We start from the raw sequence: 20,592 nt of genomic DNA on the forward strand, positions 1-20,592 counted from the left end.
TCTGTACATATGTTGATATGTGTGCGTGAGTATACATGAATGCACGTACACGTGTGTGCTTAAGTATTCAAAATAAACGTGTTTGCATACGTCACTGCGCCTGCCCGTGTGTTGATAAATGTCGATGTTCCACCGTCTGCGCAAAGGCCAGGAGCACCTGTGGGCGCTCACCTCGCCACCCTCTGGGTGTACGTTCCCCCCCCCCCCCCCCCCGCGTACCCCGGCCTTGCGCTCTCCTCAGACTCCTCTCCCGCAGTGTCCCAGCTGAGCCCCCGCCGCCCCCTCCCTGGCAGCATCACTGGCTGCGTCTGCGAGGGCGCTGGGAGGGGGAGCGGCGGCTCTGGCGGCAGGCGCCAGTGATTACCTCTCCCTTCACCCTGGACCCCCTCCCACCTGCACCCGCTCTCAATGGCGGCCGGCCTGCCACAGTGACCATGGAGGGCAGCACGGCGCAGGACATGGCAGGTCAGTAATGCTGCAGGCGTCTGCGTCTTATCCCGCCTCGCTGTCCCTTCCCGCCTCCCTCCGTAACCCCCCTACAATTAACACCCCATCGCCCCCAACAGCACGTCTCCATCTACACATGCATTCAGGTGTTTCATATTCTGAAAGCAGCAAAAATGCAGCAGAACATATTAGGCAGATGTTGCTGTTGCTCGAACAAGCTATAATTGTAATTATTCTCTTTCCTTTATCATTTCCACTCGTCTCCTTTTTAATTGATCTCCGTTGGTCTGTCTCTACCCCATGATGACCCCCCGCCCCCCCCCCCCCCCCCCACACACACACGTGCCCGGTCTCTCTTCTTGTTTCTCAGTTCTATCCTTTCTTACTCACTCTCTGCCTTTCTGCCCCGTCCCTCTCTTTCGTTTCCGTTCTCTTCCATCTTTAGTTCCTTTTGTGTCGTTCTCTTATGTCTCACTCTTTCTCTCCTTTCTTCTTCATTCTCTCTCTCTTCAATGACATTTCCCTCTCTCATCTCTCGCTAGTTCGCTGTCTCCCGCTCTTTCCAACCGATTCGTTCGGTCGTTTCTCTCTCTACCCTCTCCCCTCTCCTCTTTCCTTTCTCTTTCATTATCTCTCTCCAGCTCACCTGCTATTGATTTTTCTCATCCTCTCTAACTCTACATTCTTCTATCTGTTTCTTCCCTTTGATTCTCTCTTACGCTCTCGCTACTTAGTAGCGCTACTATATAAATGTTTGCAAATACTTGCGTCTTCGCCCTTTCCCTGTCTTTCCTTGCCCTTGTTTCGCCTTCCATTCTACCCGTTGCCGGCACTCTACCGACCCCTAACACTCTTGCAGACTTTCGCTCTTTCTTTCTCTCCATCCCTCTACTATCTCTTTATCTTTCAGTTCCTCGTCTCCTTCTCGCTTTCATTCATGTTTTTTTCACTATTTTTCTCGACCCGTTTCTCCTTCACTTTTTTCTCCCAGTCGCCCCTTTCGGTTCCTTCCGCCTGCCTCGAGACTCCTACCTCGGCCCTGCACCTGCAGCCATGTTATGATAAGCCTCTGACCTCTCCATATCTGGTACCACGTGACCCGCCTGACCGCTATTCTATTCCATTCCTTTAATTTCTGTGCTCTTTACAGAAGACACACAAGGTCGAGAAATATTGATAGGCGAACTCCTTAAAATTAGCCATCAAGCCCCCTCCCCCATCACCTCCCACACACGGGGAAAACATCTGCATTATTATACTAAATTAATTTACTGCCGCCCCTCTGCTCGGACCAGGCGGTGTCAGCAGCACCGCCCCACAAGGTGGCGCTCTGCTGCAGCAACAGCCTCGTGATCCACAGAGGGCCTTTAAGGTAACAAGCACTGGCGTTGCCAATAGGTCTCGCAGTAGGAAAGTTGGAGCTATTGGTTTTGTAAATGACAAAGCCCTTTATGTATTTAAAATGATAACCAAAGTGAAAGGCATTGTTATTTGCAATTGTAATGGCTCCAACTGTCGTACTGCGAGACCTATTGGCAACGTGAGTGGTTTTTCGTGTGTGAGTGGCGTTGTGTGTGTGAGTGGCGTTGTGTGTGTGAGTGGCGTTGTGTGTGTGAGTGGCGTTGTGTGTGTGAGTGGCGTTGCGTGTGTGAGTGGCGTTGCGTGTGTGAGTGGCGTTGCGTGTGTGAGTGGCGTTGCGTGTGTGAGTGGCGTTGAGTGTGTGAGTGGCGTTGCGTGTGTGAGTGGCGTTGCGTGTGTGAGTGGCGTTGCGTGTGTGAGTGGCGTTGCGTGTGTGCGTAGTTGAGTGGCGTTGCGTAGTTGAGTGGCGTTGCGTAGTTGAGTGGCGTTGCGTAGTTGAGTGGCGTTGCGTAGTTGAGTGGCGTTGCGTAGTTGCGTGGCGTTGCGTAGTTGCGTGGCGTTGCGTAGTTGCATGGCGTTGCGTAGTTGAGCGGCGTTGCGTAGTTGAGCGGCGTTGCGTGTAGTTGCGTGGCGTTGCGTAGTTGCGTGGCGTTGCGTAGTTGCGTGGCGTTGCGTAGTTGTGCGGCGTTGCGTAGTTGCGCGGCGTTGCGTAGTTGCGCGGCGTTGCGTAGTTGCGCGGCGTTGCGTAGTTGCGCGGCGTTGCGTAGTTGCGCGGCGTTGCGTAGTTGCGCGGCGTTGCGTAGTTGCGTGGCGTTGCATGTGTGAGTGGCGTTGCATGTGTGAGTGGCGTTGCATGTGTGAGTGGCGTTGCATGTGTGAGTGGCGTTGCATGTGTGAGTGGCGTTGCGTAGTTGCGCGACGTTGCGTAGTTGAGTGGCGTGGCGTAGTTGAGTGGCGTGGCGTAGTTGAGTGGCGTTGCGTAGTTGAGTGGCGTTGCGTAGTTGAGTGGCGTTGAGTGGCGTTGCGTTGTTGCGTGGCGTTGCGTTGTTGCGTGGCGTTGCGTAGTTGCGTGGCGTTGCGTAGTTGCGTGGCGTTGCGTAGTTGCGTGGCGTTGCGTAGTTGCGTGGCGTTGCGTAGTTGCGTGGCGTTGTGTAGTTGAGTGGCGTTGCGTAGTTGCGTGGCGTTGCGTAGTTGAGTGGCGTTGCGTAGTTGCGTGGCGTTGCGTAGTTGCGTGGCGTTGCGTAGTTGCGTGGCGTTGCGTAGTTGAGTGGCGTTGCGTAGTTGAGTGGCGTTGCGTAGTTGAGTGGCGTTGCGTAGTTGAGTGGCGTTGCGTTGTTGCGTGGCGTTGCGTTGTTGCGTGGCGTTGCGTTGTTGCGTGGCGTTGCGTTGTTGCGTGGCGTTGCGTCGTTGCGTGGCGTTGCGTAGTTGCGTGGCGTTGCGTAGTTGCGTGGCGTTGCGTAGTTGCGTGGCGTTGCGTAGTTGCGTGGCGTTGCATGTGTGAGTGGCGTTGCGTAGTTGCGTGGCGTTGCGTAGTTGCGTGGCGTTGCGTAGTTGAGTGGCGTTGCGTAGTTGCGTGGCGTTGCGTAGTTGCGTGGCGTTGCGTAGTTGCGTGGCGTTGCGTAGTTGCGTGGCGTTGCGTAGTTGAGTGGCGTTGCGTAGTTGAGTGGCGTTGCGTAGTTGAGTGGCGTTGCGTAGTTGAGTGGCGTTGCGTTGTTGAGTGGCGTTGCGTTGTTGCGTGGCGTTGCGTAGTTGCGTGGCGTTGCGTAGTTGCGTGGCGTTGCGTAGTTGCGTGGCGTTGCGTAGTTGCGTGGCGTTGCGTAGTTGCGTGGCGTTGCGTAGTTGCGTGGCGTTGCATGTGTGAGTGGCGTTGCGTAGTTGCGTGGCGTTGCGTAGTTGCGTGGCGTTGCGTAGTTGAGTGGCGTTGCGTAGTTGAGTGGCGTTGCGTAGTTGCGTGGCGTTGCGTAGTTGCGTGGCGTTGCGTAGTTGCGTGGCGTTGCGTAGTTGTGTGGCGTTGCGTTGTTGCGTGGCGTTGCGTAGTTGCGTGGCGTTGCGTAGTTGAGTGGCGTTGCGTAGTTGAGCGGCGCTGTGTAGTTGAGTGGCGTTGCGTAGTTGCGTGGCGTTGCGTAGTTGCGTGGCGTTGCGTAGTTGAGTGGCGTTGCGTAGTTGAGTGGCGTTGCGTTGTTGCGTGGCGTTGCGTTGTTGCGTGGCGTTGCGTAGTTGCGTGGCGTTGAGTAGTTGCGTGGCGTTGCGTAGTTGCGTGGCGTTGCGTTGTTGCGTGGCGTTGCGTAGTTGCGTGGCGTTGCGTAGTTGCGTGGCGTTGCGTAGTTGCGTGGCGTTGCGTAGTTGCGCGGCGTTGCATGTGTGAGTGGCGTTGCGTAGTTGCGTGGCGTTGCGTAGTTGCGTGGCGTTGCGTAGTTGCGTGGCGTTGCGTAGTTGCGCAGCGTTGCGTAGTTGCGCAGCGTTGCGTAGTTGAGTGGCGTTGCGTAGTTGAGTGGCGTTGCGTAGTTGAGTGGCGTTGCGTAGTTGATTGGCGCTGTGTAGTTGAGTGGCGTTGCGTAGTTGCGTGGCGTTGCATGTGTGAGTGGCGTTGCGTAGTTGCGTGGCGTTGCGTAGTTGCGTGGCGTTGCGTAGTTGCGTGGCGTTGCGTAGTTGCGCGGCGTTGCGTAGTTGAGTGGCGTTGCGTAGTTGAGTGGCGTTGCGTAGTTGAGTGGCGTTGCGTAGTTGAGTGGCGCTGTGTAGTTGAGTGGCGTTGCGTAGTTGCGTGGCGTTGCATGTGTGAGTGGCGTTGCGTTGTGGCGTTGCGTAGTTGCGTGGCATTGCGGCGTTGCGTAGTTGCGCGGTGTTGCGTAGTTGAGCGGCGTTGCGTAGTTGAGTGGCGTTGCGTAGTTGCGTGGCGTTGCGTAGTTGCGTGGCGTTGCGTAGTTGCGTGGCGTTGCGTAGTTGCGTGGCGTTGCGTAGTTGCGTGGCGTTGCGTGGTTGAGTGGCGTTGCGTGGTTGAGTGGTGTTGCGTGGTTGAGTGGCGTTGCGTGGTTGAGTGGCGTTGCATGTGTCAGAGGCTAAATGTAGCACAGGGAGACCTCCAGTGGTAAGACAATCAAAAACAACTTAGAAAACATTTGACAGTATGAAGAGATCAAACTCATGAACAAGCGTGATACACCTCAGCTAAAAATCATGATAAATAACAACACACATTAGAAGTGAAACTGCAAGTACAGAAGGACCAGCTTTGCTTGTTTAAAACTCCCACTTCAGGCAGATGAGTGTAATGTGTAAAGCGTCTTGTGCACATGAGCAGATCGGAGTCTGGAAGCAAATACAAAGAAGAGGAATGACTGAGGCGCATTGGTGTGAAGCACATCAAAGGGCTTCTCCTCCCCTAATTAGCCGTTCTGGGGAAACTGAAAGTACGGCCGGCCTGCGGCCGGCCATGAATAATTAGGGGAGGAGAAGCCCTTTGATGTGCTGGGCTGGCTGGCCCTGAATGCGCGTGCATGTTATCACGTGGTTCACGGGCACTGCAAGAAAACCGCGGCTGAAAGCCCTTTGGTTTGAAGAGAAAATAGCCGACTTGAATTCTCCCCATTTCCCATTCCTGCGGAATGGTAAAGGCTCGACCTAAAAAGTATCATTATTTACTAGCCTGGCTGCAGGCAGCAAGCACACTGCGACAAACACCCATGCTTTTAAAAAAAAAAAATAATAATACTCGCCTCAAATTAATTCAGATCATAAATGAGGAGAGCAGTAGAGCAGCGACATGACATATACGCTTAACATACCTCCACTCTCATGGTCAGGGCCACGTCCTAAAAAAAAAGAAGCTGGGGACGAACCAAGTTAGGCAATATGCAAATGACATCATGGCACGTCACAAGTGGCTTGGCAGGATACAACATCGCAGGAAGTGGCATCACAACCCATGACCCCACAGGAAGTGACATCACAAAGAGTGACATCAGATGTTAAAACTTCACAAACATGTTTAGCAGGTCTATCAGGAGTACATTTGAGTGCATTACAAGATTTAAAAAATGAGATTTTGCATTAGGGTTGTGCCAAAAAAGTATTGCAACCCTGATGAAAATTGAGACCTCAACTTATACATTTATTTGTTTAAAACTTTTCCACAAACAATCTGGCAACCAGGAGAAACATGACATTACATCTATTCTGCTAAAGTGTTAGTCTGCATTCTAAAATATTTTATGGGATTAAGGCACCTGCTGCAGAGATCTTTGTGTGTCCAGGAAATCTAATGGCATAATAATAATGGGCAGATCACTCCTGAAGTTAACACATTTGCTGGAGAGATCTTTGTTTTATCTAGTCGCAATTTTGAATCAAATTACCATAGAGGGTTAATATGTCTCATGTAAAGCACATCATGTAATATGCAGATGACAGATTTTTATTTAATGTAGCCAAGTAAGTGGGTTATTGCTTTTATTCCCGAGATCCTTTTGTTACTTGCAGCTCATAAATTGTAATTCTTCTAATAAAGCACAGTGAGCTATGAAGGACATGTGACTGCTACACCTTGTAACCCTTACAGTTTTATGCAACACTCCCAGTACATTGTTTTACACACTTGCATGATTTATTCTCTGTGTATAATGTGTGCATGTGACATAAAGCACTCTGCCATCCTGCATCCAGATGACTAGCACTATAAAATAAACAAAATAGTGGTATTTAAATTGTTATTTGTGTAAATACTGTCACAAACCAGCACATCTGACATTATTATAGTGTGTGCATTTCTCTTATATTCAGGAACTGAATGGAGTCAAAAGCAAAAGCTGACTCTCACATACTCAAAAAAAAGATTGTAATTGGCAGGATTTGGGATTATTGGTGAAAATGAGGGTAACTTCCTGGGACTCTTTCTATTCAGACTTCCATTCTTAAATATAATTTATGTACAGCTTAGATAAAGAAAAATCTCAAAGAAAGTTGATTTCACATACTGTGCTCGTAGTCGTTAAACATCCAATCCGGACTATAGGGTTTTTTATCCTGCAGTGTAATAAAATCTCAGCTCCCAACAGTGATTGTAGCCAAGATAAAATGGGCCCAGGGACTGCAATATCACTGCCTGATTCCAAAACGTCTCCCTCCTTGAAGTCACCTCTATCATGTTAAGTAACAGTAAAATAATTATAAATTATCTGTAGATAATATATGGGTGTCTGTAATCCATATATAAAAGCTGGTGACCAATTTGAAGGCGACTTGTGTTGTCTCTAGTCATCTGTAATAAAACAAGGACATAGCCACTCAACTGTAATACTTATTATAGTTGAGTTCTGGCATCATAATTCCTGCAGCCCAAGCCAGCAGCCAAGGGGAAAGGCAGGACACCAAGCATAATTAAATCATGCATCACATTTTCTATATGAACAGTGATAAGTAGAAAGTACATGTTTATGGTAACCTTTTCATTTGTTGCATGCGTTAGATCATTATAGGAAAGAGAGAATCTCTGCATATTTCTACACATTCTCGATGCTGCGTTATTTTTAAAATAAATCTGACTGGTATTTAACTGAATCTAATATCTTTTTGCAACAAATATCTTACTGCTTTTTTGTGTGTTTACTTTAGTACTAAATATTCTAGTTTTATTCTTCATGTTTGCGAAAACCCTACCCCTTTCATTTGAAAGAGCAAGGCACTAGGGGTGTAAGCGATTTTTGGGAAGGGTGATGATGTGGCCATGTATTATATGTTATGTTTTGAAGTGTTTATAGAGCACATCTGTCACTCTGAGGGGCATCATGGTGCTATAGTCGATTGAGTTGGGGGCACAGTATAACAGCCAATGAGAAACAGGATTGAAAGAGTTAGATTAGATTATAGGGAATAAAGTAACCCCTGCTGTACATTTTAAGGATATTGCAAATCACCTCAGGATTCCATGCCCTTATAAAAGAAAATGACCTTCGATCTAGATACTGTATGGATAGGGAACTCCTTGCTGACTTGCAATACTCTTATAATGTACAGCAGGGTATTTATTATATCCTATATAGTCAGATAAAAAAAACTTAAATTTGGCTAAGAAAATACTTTTTTGTACACTTTTGTGATCAAATATCACTTAATTAGATTTTCTGTCTTTGGTTTGGGTTGCCACCTTCCTCAGGAAATAAAATCTAGCCATTTTGTTAGGATGGGGACATTGTGCTTCCATTAGATTTTATATTATCTAAATTGTATTGATTTCTAACAATGACATTTCTGCCTTTGTTTACTTGAGTTGTTAGTCGGCACAAGTACACTTCTTAAAGTAACCTCTTCTTGTATTTAAGCATGTATTGAAAGGGAAAAAAATATCAGCTCTGCCTGATTATTCTTCATTTGTTGCCTACCAGTGACAGGTGTGAGGACTTTAGCTAGTTCATTCCAAAAAGTGATGACTGACAGGCATTTCCAAAACATATGTTTGATGTTCCCCCCTGTCGCTCTGCCTTAGGGGCAAGTGGATCTACCAGCTGTATAAATTTTGCTCCGGGGTGCCGGAGTAAGGTACATCAGGTGTAGGAAAATGAATTGAATGTATTGAAATCTGGCATTGATGACATTTTATGGGAGTGGAAGAGTACTTTATCCCATCCCTTTTGTGTAAATGTACGTCATGCGTCTGGTCTGTTTCCCATTTTACCTGTAGTTCACCTGGGGGAAGGAGGCGTGTGGGGTTGCGTGTAGTGGCTGGTCCGATTAGGTATGGCTTTGGCAAGCCTGGAAACCAGTTATCTACAATCTTCTATTGTATATAATGTATGCAGGAGAAGGTGGGCGGGAGGCACAGATTGGGCTATGTCCCAGACATCGTTAAGGGCCCTTATGAAGCGTCTGTCAAAAACTGACCTGCTGGAAGGAAAGTGACTAACAAGATAATTAAATGTGGGGGGAGTCCCACTGTGGAGTAGATCTTCCACACAGTGAAGTCCTGAGACATCCTAGGCATCCACAGAAGTGGATGTAATGCACTTTCTGACACAACCGAAACTCCGCAAAGGGATCTCTGGGGCAAAGTTTGCAGCTGTGGGCAAGAACTTCAAAGCCCTCTGGTAGGTTTCATGAGCGATACATAGCATTGTACCGTGAGGTTTTAGATAGGATGGACTCTGAGACTAAATTCACGATGGGCTTTTGTGAAGGAGGTCCCACCATATGTAGTGATCTGCCAGCGAGCCAATGGAAGGGCTGCTGAATAGCAATGTTCAAAATCTGGAACCCTAAGGCCTTCACAATCCTTTGGAAATTTCAATTTAAACAACGCTACTCTGCACAGCTCTTTATTTAATATTAGGTCTCTCATCATCCCATGCAGTGTACGGAAAATACTTCTGGCTACAGGGAGAGGCAGATTAGTTAAGTAATAAAGCGGGTACAGAAACTCTCATGCGTTTCTAGTGGTCGGTGACGCTGTGGCCTTCCAGGAAGGACTGGGTACCATGCTAGCCAGCATGCCCCAACCCTAGTGCCTCTACCAGCATGGGTGACGCACCCATCCATCCCTTGGATGGATGTACATGATCAATGCATCTTGCTGTGGGCGGCCTTTTTTGTGTGTTTAGGTGGCAGGTCAGAGCAGTGGTAAAGTCAGATTGTAAAACAATGTTGTACATTGTTGCAACATTTGTTTGTTTGTTACTTTGTTACATCAGGATAGCGTTGGGAGAAGGAGCTGAGGGCCCTTGGTTTTGAATGTCAAGCTGGTTAACGGTCAAACCCTGAGTATTCCGTCCTGGATATTGTATTGTATTGTAATTGCATTTCTATAGCGCTTGCTACCCCAGACGAGGCGTGAAGCACTTTTTCGGCGAGTAGCACGCTACTCCGGAACTCATAAAGGATTAGTGTTTTGAATTAGTATAGGGAAATATGAAAGTGATTTAAGTGGTGGATAGGTTAGTTAATTATTTGATTCAGAAGGATAGAAGATTGAAAACATGTTTGTATTTATATAGCGCTTGTTACCCCTGATGGGGTGTTGAAGCACGTTTTTTTGGGGGGCGAGTAGCACGCTACTCCGGAAACCCATAAAGGATTAGTGGTGAATTAGTATAGTGAAATATGAAAGTAATTTGAGTGGTGGATATTAGTCAGTTATTTGGAGTGAGAAGGATAGCGGAGGGATAGAAGAGGGTAAAAATGTTTGCATTTATATAGCGCTTGTTACTTCAATTCCTGGAGGTGAGACGGGGAGCTCTGACTGACTCACCCAGCCTTCCATTCCTGGAGGTCAGAGAGGGAGCTATGGCTAACTCACCCAGCTTTCCATTCCTGGAGGTGAGTTGGGGAGCTCTGGCTGACTCACCCAGCCTTCCATTCCTGGAGGTCAGAGTGGGAGCTCCGACTGACTCACCCAGCCTTCCATTCCTGGAGGTGAGACGGGGAGCTCTGGCTGACTCACCCAGCCTTCCATTCCTCGATGTCAGAGAGGGAGCTCAGACTGACTCACCCAGCCTTCGATTCCTGGAGGTCAGAGAGGGAGCTCTGGCTGTCTCACCCAGCCTTCCATTCCTGTAGGTCAGAGAGGGAGCTCTGACTGGCTCACCCAACCTTCCATTCCTGTAGGTCAGAGAGGGAGCTCTGACTGGCTCACCCAGCCTTCCATACCTGGAGGTGAGACGGGGAGCTCTGACTGACTTACCCAGCCTTCCATTCCTGGAGGTCGGAGAGGGGGCTATGGCTAACTCACCCAGCCTTCCATTCCTGGAGGTGAGTTGGGGAGCTCAGACTGACTCGCCCAGCCTTCTATTCCTCGAGGTCAAAGAGGGAGCTCTGTCTGTCTCACCCAGTCTTCCATTCCTGGAGGTGAGTTGGGGAGCTCTGACTGACTCACCCAGCCATCTATTCCTCGAGGTGAGACAGGGAGCTCTGACTGACTCACCCAGCCTTCCATTCCTGGAGGTCAGAGAGGGAGCTCTAACTGACTCACCCAGCCTTCCATTCCTGGATGTGAGACGGGGAGCTCTGACGGACTCAACCAGCTTTCCATTCTCGGAGGTCAGAGAGGAAGCTCTGGCTGACTCACCTAGCCTTCCATTCCTGGAGGTCAGAGAAGGAGCTCTGACTGACTCACCCAGCCTTCCATTCCTGGAGGTAAGACGGGGAGCTCTGACTGACTCACCCAGGTTTCCATTCCCGGAGGTCAGAGAGCAAGCTCTGGCTGACTCACCCAGCCTTCCATTCCTGGAGGTCAGAGAGGGAGCTCTGACTGACTCACCCAGCCTTCCATTCCTGGAGGTGAGACGGGGAGCTCTGACTGACTCACCCATCTTTCCATTCCCGGAGGTCAGAGAGGGAGCTCTGACTGACTCACCCAGCCTTCTATTCCTGGAGGTGAGACGGGGAGCTCTGACTGACTCACCCATCTTTCCATTCCCGGAGGTCAGAGAGGGAGCTCTGGCTGACTCACCCAGCCTTCCATTCCTGGATGTCAGAGAGGGAGCTCAGACTGACTCACCCAGCCTTCCATTCCTGGAGGTCAGAGAGGGAGCTCTGGCTGACTCACCCAGCCTTCCATTCTTGTAGGTCAGAGAGGGAGCTCTGACTGACTCACCCAGCCTTCCATTCCTGGAGGTGAGACGGGAAGCTCTGACTGACTCACCCAGCCTTCCATTCCTGGAGGTGAGACAGGGAGCTCTGACGGACTCACCCAGCCTTCCATTCCTGGAGGTCGGAGAGGGAGCTATGGCTAACTCACTCAGCCTTCCATTCCTGGAGGTCAGAGAGGGAGCTCTGGCTGACTCACCCAGCCTTCCATTCCTGGAGGTCAGAGAGGGAGCTCAGACTGACTCACCAAGCCTTCCATTCCTGGAGGTCAGAGAGGGAGCTCAGACTGACTCATCCAGCCTTCCATTCCTGGAGGTCAGAGAGGGAGCTCAGACTGACTCACCCAGCCTACATGGAGAAAAGGTAGAGTGTGCATGACTGGTTTGGTCAGCCCCAGAGGGCCGACCAAACAGTCAGCGTCCTCAGGAGTGTGCACGCCACTCCTCCCCTGCCTTAGAGCAGCCCCGCCCAGCCACCCGCACCCAACCAAACCCTTCTGATTTCTCGCACTGTGAGAAGCAGAAGCATAAAATGGTATTTATAATTCCATTTTATGTTTCTGCTTCTCACACTGCGAGAAAGCAGTGGGGTGATGCTCCTCCGCCCACATGGAGGAGACACCCCTGCCAGCAGGCCAGTGATGCAGTTAAGTGCAGTGTTTTGGTGGCTAGACAGCGCTTCCACATGCACTGATTTGTGAAGGATGATTTTTGTGGAAGCAAAGTGGTTTGTCTCTGTGCAGATGGACAGGGCCGGACTGGGAACCAGAACCGGCCCTGGCAAAGTGCTCGCCCCCCCCCCCACCCCCACCCTCTCCGAGAGGAGGGGGAGGTGGGATCGCGCTCTGTGCCAGGGCCGGTTTTCGGCCGTTTTTGTTACAGGGCCGTTTTTGCAGCATAACGGCCCTGTAACAAAAACGGCCCCCAGGGGGCCAAAACCGGCCCCAACCATGCGGCCCACCGGGGGATTGCCCGGTGCCCGCAACGGCCAGTCCGGGCCTGCAGATGGACATAAGTAGCGCATGTCATTGCCAGGGTCAAGTCAATAACATGCTTTCTTTTTAAGCTGCAGAGTGTTTCGGGAATCTGGAGGAAGTTTTGCGTAGATGAGCGCATGAAAATAGTCTGCTGCAATATTTTCGGCATTTTGGTTTATCTATGTGTGTGTTACTCTAAGTGTCTTTGTTCTGCATTGTGTTCTATCAGTTATTTAGTACCTTCGCACCGCTCGTGTGGCTTGAAGCACTGTCTAATACAGTTCGGTCATGAGGCTGACTTGCCTGATGTGTATGTTTAGCCTTTGTGTGAAGCATGGGCCAGAGAACTGGTGTGTCACTACAGCTGTGGTGCTACCCTTTGCCATGACAGTGCTGCAGAGGTGTGCAAGGTAGACAGAGTTCAGTTGTCTGTGAATAATATCTCCAGCAGGTCGCCCTCGTTAGATTGTTGGGTTTTGGCTGATAGGTAAAGACTAGGTTGTAAGGTAATCTTTACTGGGTTGAAGGTTACTCTCTGTTTATGAAAAGTCTTCTTGGGGACATTCCAAAAGCTTCCCAAAGTAATACATTTCACCCGTTACTTACCTTTTGCTTTGTGGTTTGTAACTAACATTTGCTTGCTTTATATTTAGTCGCAATATTTGTTTTTTGCTGCCCAGCATGTCTTTGTCCCTCCTGTGGCGCATATCTCGTTTACTGCTTCTCCTTGTATTCTTCCAGAAGTGCTTAAGTTCTGTAAACAGGCCTTTAAATTGTGTTCTTACTTTTTGCATTTGCTGTGTATTCAAAGACAGGTCAAATGTGAGGCTTTGTCTTCTGAGGGAGCTTGGTGTTTACTTTTCAGTCATGGACTTCAAAGTGAGGGGATTCATGTGACAACCTTGCCGGATACTGGGGATTGGAAAATAAAGGATTTTTTCTACCACACAACAAAATATAAATGAATATAAATGAACTGCACAAATATTTCAGAATATATCAGAATTGAATGAATGAATGGATACATTTATTTGAATAATTACTTACAATCACTGCAAAGTTCCAGTAGGATATCAAAACTATTGTATAAATAAGCATCTCACACTATTATAATATATATCAGATCGTATATAAAAATAAAAAATATCATTTGAACATCGGTCGCAGACCATTTGCAAAAAGTTGGTTTTACCCTAACATACATTGGTTTAAAATTACGGTTAGAAAGGTCCCTGTTCCTTACATGCTCTTGAAAAACAGTCACTTAATGCAGAACGGGTCTTGTGGGGACCATGCGGTCCTTTTCTGAGGGGATCCTAACCGTTTGTCTCCTTCTGTTACTACAGGAGTCTCAACGATTGCAACTGCACAATTTTCTTCTGTAATGATCTCAATTAGGACCCTTCATGTCCTATTCATGAATTTGCCAAATTAGTCCAGAAAAAGAGGGCTCTGTGCAGGACTGGAGCAGGTCCACTGTGGCAACACATTTTCTGAGCCCATGCCTTAAAAACATTGGTTTTAACAATTTGCGTTGGTGTTGCAGTAGGGCAGGGCATCAACATATTAGGTGTACCAACGATGCTGCAATATAGTTGCACAACCTGCATATGGTTATATTGCTCAACGATTCCCAGCCCGGGTTCAGTTCCTTTATTGGCAGGGGGACTATGCGCGCCCATTGAATTTCTTTCAACAACTTCCTTCCTAGCGGGTTGTCCATATATGGCTGAATTTTATGCGACTAATATGCTTTAGTTTGGCCGACCAACCCTCTGATGTCCTTGAGTCTTCATTCCTTGATATCAGGATGGTTTGATTATTTAGTGCCCTCTTTATTGCCAGATAGTTTAGTTCCTCTTGGGAACAGGACGCTATGGTTAAGCCCAACTCAGCCACTGTCTCCAGACGGTACTTCAGCCATGGGTTCGGTGCCCCTCAAATATGATTCGCAATTCCTCCTTAAGAGATCCTTTCTGGGATTTTACTGTCTTAAACCAGAATTTTACCAATGTGCTCCTGCATTCATATTGTTGTTGTACCAGCCCAAACTCAAGCCAAATCAGGGCATTTTGTGTGTGTTTAGGGAGCCTGAAAAGCCTTTTATAACACTGGCACTTGGCTTTTTCCATCATCTTTTCCATCTTTCCAGGGAATATGTGAGATGCGTACTCAGCAACAGCGAGCAGTTTTGATTTTGATACTCTCATAATTGGTTCGTGGTAGAGCTGTGTATTTTACCTTGTAGTTTGCACTGTGCGTAGATGGTGCTTGTATTTTGGCTTGCGTCTTAGCCTGCTTCAAGGTTGCCTTGCCTTCATCGTTCAACCACGCTCGTAGGTAGTGGTATGCTCTTTCTGTGGCTGTGTTGTTACTGCCCCGTCTCCACTTTAAACATGTTCTCTTCAAATATTTACCAAACACCACGACTTTTGTTTTTTCTGGGATTAGCCACAAGCTCGTTTTCCTGGTTGTAGATGTTTAATGCATTCATACCTCTTTGCAAACCTACTCTGGTGTGATCGAGAATCACCAGATCATCGGCATACTGGAGCACGTGTAGTCGTTGCTGTCCGATTTTCGGGATTGCGAAGCTTGCTCCTTGTAGGTTCTTCTCCAAGTCTGCCGTGTAAAGGTTGAAGAGTATTGGTGCTAATACGCAGTCCTGTTTTAGGCCTCGGTCAGTTGACAGCTTGTGTGTGATCGTATCCCCGCCATTTGATTCTCACCCAAGTGTTGATGTATAATGATGTAATAGCCTTCAGTCGTGTACCGGAGATCTTCCAGCTGGACAGTTAGTGCCACAACTTGCTTCAGTTTACCCGGTCGAAGGCTGCCGAATAGTCTATAAAGCATGCAGATACTGCCAGATTTTTACTAGAATTTGCCAGTAGTGCCAGGAACGAGAGAGACATTATGTTATTTATAGTAGAACAGCCTTTTAAGAATCCAGTTTGGTAAAAAGGTAGTATTCATTTTCTTCGACCCAGGTTGTTAGTTCCTGTAGCAAAGTGCTAGCATATGCTTTACCTTCGATGTCTAACAAGGCAATGTGTCTATAGATTTTTGGGTCAGTTTATGCTCCCTTCTTGTATATTGGCTGCATTAGCGAGTTGCGCCACGCATTTGGCACATCTCCCAAAGCTCTGCATTCCATGTACAGAGGTGATAGCAACTCCGCCCACCCCTTTGGGTCCTGCTTAAACACTCTACCTAGTAGGCCATTGAGTCCAGGGGCTCCGTCCCTTTTTATCCATTTTATGACCTTTAAGATTTGTTTTAGGTCCTGGGCTTGGCCCGCCTTGTCTGTCTGGTCTTCTTCCTCCACTTCAGCCCCTTCTGACCTGGGGGATCTTCTGATGTTTTGGCCTCTGGGTTTCATTGTGTAAATTTTTGCCGTATGGTCCAGCCAGGCTTCTGCTATGATTGCGTTTCACCTGGCCGATTTTGTGCTTTCCATCTTGGCTTTATATTATCCCAGAATTTGCTGGGTTTGCATAAGTCAAATAAATTGATCCATTCCTTCTCCATTGTCTGGCATTTTGGTTTCCATATTAAGTGTTTGTTCTTCCAATGGGCTACTTTGTAAGCTCTCACTGCCCCTGGGAAGCCACTTTTTGATATGCCCGTCTGGCCTGCAGGAGGGTGCGGTTGCTGTTCTTTAGCCTTTTATTGTATTTCCAGGTTCCTTCTTGGTACCCCACCATTTTGGGGGCTGTATTCAGAATTAGGAAAGCACAAATGAGGCAAATTTTTTTGTAATTTTGAAGTGTGATGGAGGCAAATATTCCATTATGATAAACAAATCAATACACACACATTATTAGTGTGCTCTATAGCTTTATCAGTAAAATTGTATGTGCAAATGTAATGGGTTTGTCAGTTGAAAATGTGTTGACTGTAATGGAAGTGCAATACCACACCATGCATACTCCACGTTATGTGACTCCACTCTATGGCGCTCTACTCCACTCTGTGCCACTCCACTCTATGCCCCTCCATGCCACTCCACTCAGCGACATTCCAGTGAGCAACACTCCATGCTACAGCATTCCACTCTATGACACTGCACTCTATGACACTCCACGACACAATACTCCACTGTATGCCACTCCATTCTACTCCACTCTGACACTTCACTCTAGGCCACTTTCCTCCTCTCTATGCCACTTCACCCCCCTGCACTCCACAACACTCCACTTTATGTCACTCCACTCTACGCCACTCTGACACTTCACTTTAGGCCACTCTATGCCACTCCACTCTACAACACCCTCCCCATGACACTGCACATTACTCCATGCCACTCCCCTCTCTGAACCTTCGCTCTATGCCATTTCCCTCTACACCAGTCCACTCTAGGACTCTCCACTCTACAACACTTCACTCAATGATGCTCCACGCTATGACAGTCTACGCCACTCTGCCACTCCACTATACGCCACTCCATGCCCACGTCACACCCCTCCACACCCCTCCAGTCTATGCTTCTCCACCCTATGCCCCTCCACTCTACACCCCTCGACTCTGTGTCCCTCATCTCTGTTCCATTCCACTATATGCTCTTCTATTCTATTTCCGTCTACTCTATGCCACTCCACCACACCACACTCTCCGACTTTCTACTCCATGCTACGCCACTCTTTCCATTCCACTCTTTGCTACTTCACTTTAGGCTACTCTAATCTACTCTACTCTTCTCTATGACTCTTCTCCACTTTATGCCACTCCATGACATTCCACTGTACAACACTCCACTCTACTCCACTCCAATCTACTCCTAGATACTCCACGACGCTTTACTCCACTGTACGACACTCAACTCTCCTCTGCATTACTGACTTGTAATCATGCTAAACAGCAGCCACCCTGGTGTACAATATGGCTAAAACACATTGTTAAAGCCAATAGCTCTTGCTAATCAACTCTACTCTACTCAACTCTACGGAACTCCACGCCACTCCACGCATGACACTTTACTCCACTCTATTCTATGCCACTCTACGCCCCTCCGCTCTACATGATTCTTCCACTCTACTCTACCATGTTCTGCGACACTCTATGGTACTCTATGCCACTCCACAACACTCCACTTTATGATAGTTCACTCTACTCCAATCTACTTTACGAAACTCCACTCCATGTCACTCCACTCTGTGACACTCTACTCTCTCCACCACTAACTTTTAGCCATGCTGAACAGCAGCCACCCTGGTGTACAAGAATGGCTAAAACGCATTGGTAAAGCCAATAGCTCTTGCATAAGCAAGACATATTGGCTTTGCTAATGCTTGTTCGGGTAGTAGGGCCCTTTAGCTGGAAGCAGCAGGGATCTCACAGTTCTTCAGAACTCCAGGTGGTTGGGAACGTTTCTTATTCTTCCTTGGAAAGACATGTCAGTCTGACATACGTGACAGTCTTCTTGCATTCTGGAGGCATGAGTACTATTCTGTGCCTCTTGGTATTCATGGGGGTCACCTACGCTTTACCTGTCATCAGCCTGGGGCAAGGGAACAAACAGGGTATTCCACCTCCAGTATCGGAGAGGCAAACCGGCATCTGTAAGGTACCACGGCTGGTTTGACCAGGTACCATGGATGATATGACCAGGAGTTGTCATTGTCCCAGGGCCTGGTGCTGTGCGTGATCTGTTGGCTTCCCATCTTGTCAGTGGTGGCCTGTCTTTGAGGGCAGAGGGTCCCCACCTCCTGCTTTTTTACAAACATAAAGCGTGTTTGTCAGGTTGAGAAAATATGCCTGACAGACCCTCTTTATGTTCCGATCAGGCAGCCAGGTGTTGTACATGTTCTAAATGGCAGGCACCTGGCTGCCTGAGCTGAACTTTGCCAGGCTGAAGATGTCACAGCCGTGTGGGTGTGACCTCCTCAGCCCTGCAAGGCATTGGATAGCCCTCCCCCTCATGAGGAGGGGAAGCGTCACTGAAAGCCTCTGACCTGGGAGCTTCAGTTCTAAGCCCTGAAGTGCCCAGGGCTGAGTGGCTGTCAGTGACACATGTCACTGAGTTGAGTGGGGTCAGCAACTCTCAATGACCCCATCCCACTCTGTAACAAGGTAGGGTCTGAAGCCTTCTCTCATTGGCTGACTCATAACAAGGTCAGCCAATGAGCGGAGGCGGCAGTCCCAATCATCAGGAACCACTGCGGCTTTACTCCTGCCTCCCGAGATCACACTGTGGCCTAGTAAATTTAATTTAAAAAAATGTTTGGTGCTGGCATGTGTGTGTATGAATGTATGTGTATTTGTGAGTGAGTGCTGTGAATGGGGGTGTGTGCACGTGTGAATACATGGGTATGACTGAGTGGCCAACCTGCCCTCACCTGGTAAAATTACCGGCCACAACTTTTTGCGGTTTATATATTCATGAAAGGCAAATGGTTTTATGATGCTAACAGATAGAACTCTGGAAAATTATTACAATCCAGCCAGGTAAAATCACTATGTCGCTGTATGTGAGAGGTGCTTTTAATGTGGATATAAGTAGTCTTTGCTGAGCTTGCTTGAGGAGCATTTGTTTGGTGCTTTTGGTGAGGGTATGCAATGTTTGTTGATTTCTGTCGCCTAAGTCCAATTATTAAAAGGATGCTTTTAGTCAGCTTAGCAAGTCTTTAGTGAGTTTTCTTAATTTCAATCTGTGTCATTGTTTCAGTGAGGCAAGACAACATGTATTTAATTGATCAATGTCACCTACGCCCACTGTGTGCAAGGGGTAGTTGTAGTGAGGTTAAGTAGTGTTTTCGGAGGTTAGTTGTATGAATGTTTTAGTAAGGTTACGCAACGTTGGACAAGGTGGGCCACATTTGCAGGAGGTAAGTGCTCATGTTCTGTGCTTTTAGAGATGTTAGGTGTCTTTTTCAAATATATCACCCTAATGTTCTTTGCAAATACTCTAATCTGGGTGCTCTACTTTTTTTAGAGATGAATTTGAAAGTGAGAAAAAATGGTTTCAGCCTCTCGCGTCATCAGGATCTCGTTGTTTCATTTGTAAGAAGGGACTGTACTGTGACCTTATACTTGAGTGTGCGTACTTCTGTGGATGGGGTTCCCGGGCATGCATTGTGCGAAGCTATTAACCAAACCATGCCATAGCTTTATGGTGAGCCCATGCACCCTCACATTCTGGTGATATCCCTAGGGAGAATGACTTAACGCACATAGGTCACAGCCTTCAGGCGATGAAGGAGACAATGGTCGCTATCAGTCTGTGCGTGGGCACTTGCAAACTGATATGGTCCAAGATCATCCTGTGCCACTTAGGGAATGGGGCCAGGTCGGTAGCTATGATCGAACCTTTTCTCAGGCACATCAACGATGCCATGTACAAGTTTACAGAGCAAAGAGGGTTTGGTTTCCAGAGACATAGCCTGGTTAATTTCCAATATGAAAGGATACTTCGCTACTGATGGGTTACACGTATAAGATTTGGACACAGACATGTTCCTCTTAGACATGCTGGAGATCCTGGAAGCAACAGGCTGCAAGCAGCAGGGAGGACCTAAGAGGGAGCGGCAGTAGCGGGACCTCAGAGCTGACGCTGGTGACCTGCTCAGCTAGGCAGAGTTACAGGTTGATCCAAAGGATTTGGGTGCAAAAAAGCATTCCACTGAGGGAACCCCAAGGGTTGCTTCACGTCAATCCTCCAAAAATCTTTTTGGCAGGAACATAGGTGGCTGCGCCCCATTAGTCCTAATGCAGTTGTAAGCCTGAGCAAATAGGGCCTTGCCGGGTAACTCTCTGCCCCAGCGCAGAAGGTCGATGTGGTCCAGAGTTGAGGTGAACCAACTCAGAAGGTCTAAACATGGCTGTTGCTCGTGACTAATCCGGCAGGTGGTCAGCGTAGGTTCAACCATCCCCGGCTGCCCTTGGATCGCCCATAAGATAACCCATTACCTTGCCAACTTGAAATAAACTTGCAGCAAATTTTCTGCAGCAGCAAGGCATGGTCTTCATTTTGTGCTCTTGTTTTCTTTTCTGTGGGGTTGCGCAAACCCTTTACTGAGAGAACACAGGTGTGGGTGCATGCTACGGGATGTCAGTTCTATGCATGACCTGTAAAGCTGCTCCTATGAGCCCAATGAAATAACGGATAAACAGAGCAAGAAGGTAAAATCCGGTATATTCCCTCCCCCCACTCGCTCCCCCACATGTGTCTCATTACTACCTGCTATACAACACTTTGAACTGTTTCCTCTAGGAAACAGCCAGAGGGCTGTTCTGAAAGG

At 48.1% G+C, this 20,592-nt stretch overlaps 1 protein-coding gene across 1 annotated transcript in view; it reads left to right on the forward strand.

The window, feature by feature from the left end:
• The first annotated feature begins 405 nt into the window (after positions 1 to 405).
• LOC147750954 (coiled-coil domain-containing protein 136-like) overlaps positions 406 to 20,592 on the forward strand; it is a 195,191-nt gene continuing 175,004 nt past the window's right edge. The window contains exon 1 of the mRNA XM_086918859.1: positions 406 to 465. Within this exon, the coding sequence (XP_086774985.1) occupies positions 435 to 465 (31 nt within the window). The 5' untranslated portion in view covers positions 406 to 434. The remainder of the gene's footprint in view (positions 466 to 20,592) is intronic.

Source organism: Lissotriton vulgaris, chromosome 1_1 (assembly GCF_964263255.1).
Source record: "Lissotriton vulgaris chromosome 1_1, aLisVul1.2, whole genome shotgun sequence".
Lineage (NCBI taxonomy): Eukaryota > Metazoa > Chordata > Amphibia > Caudata > Salamandridae > Lissotriton > Lissotriton vulgaris.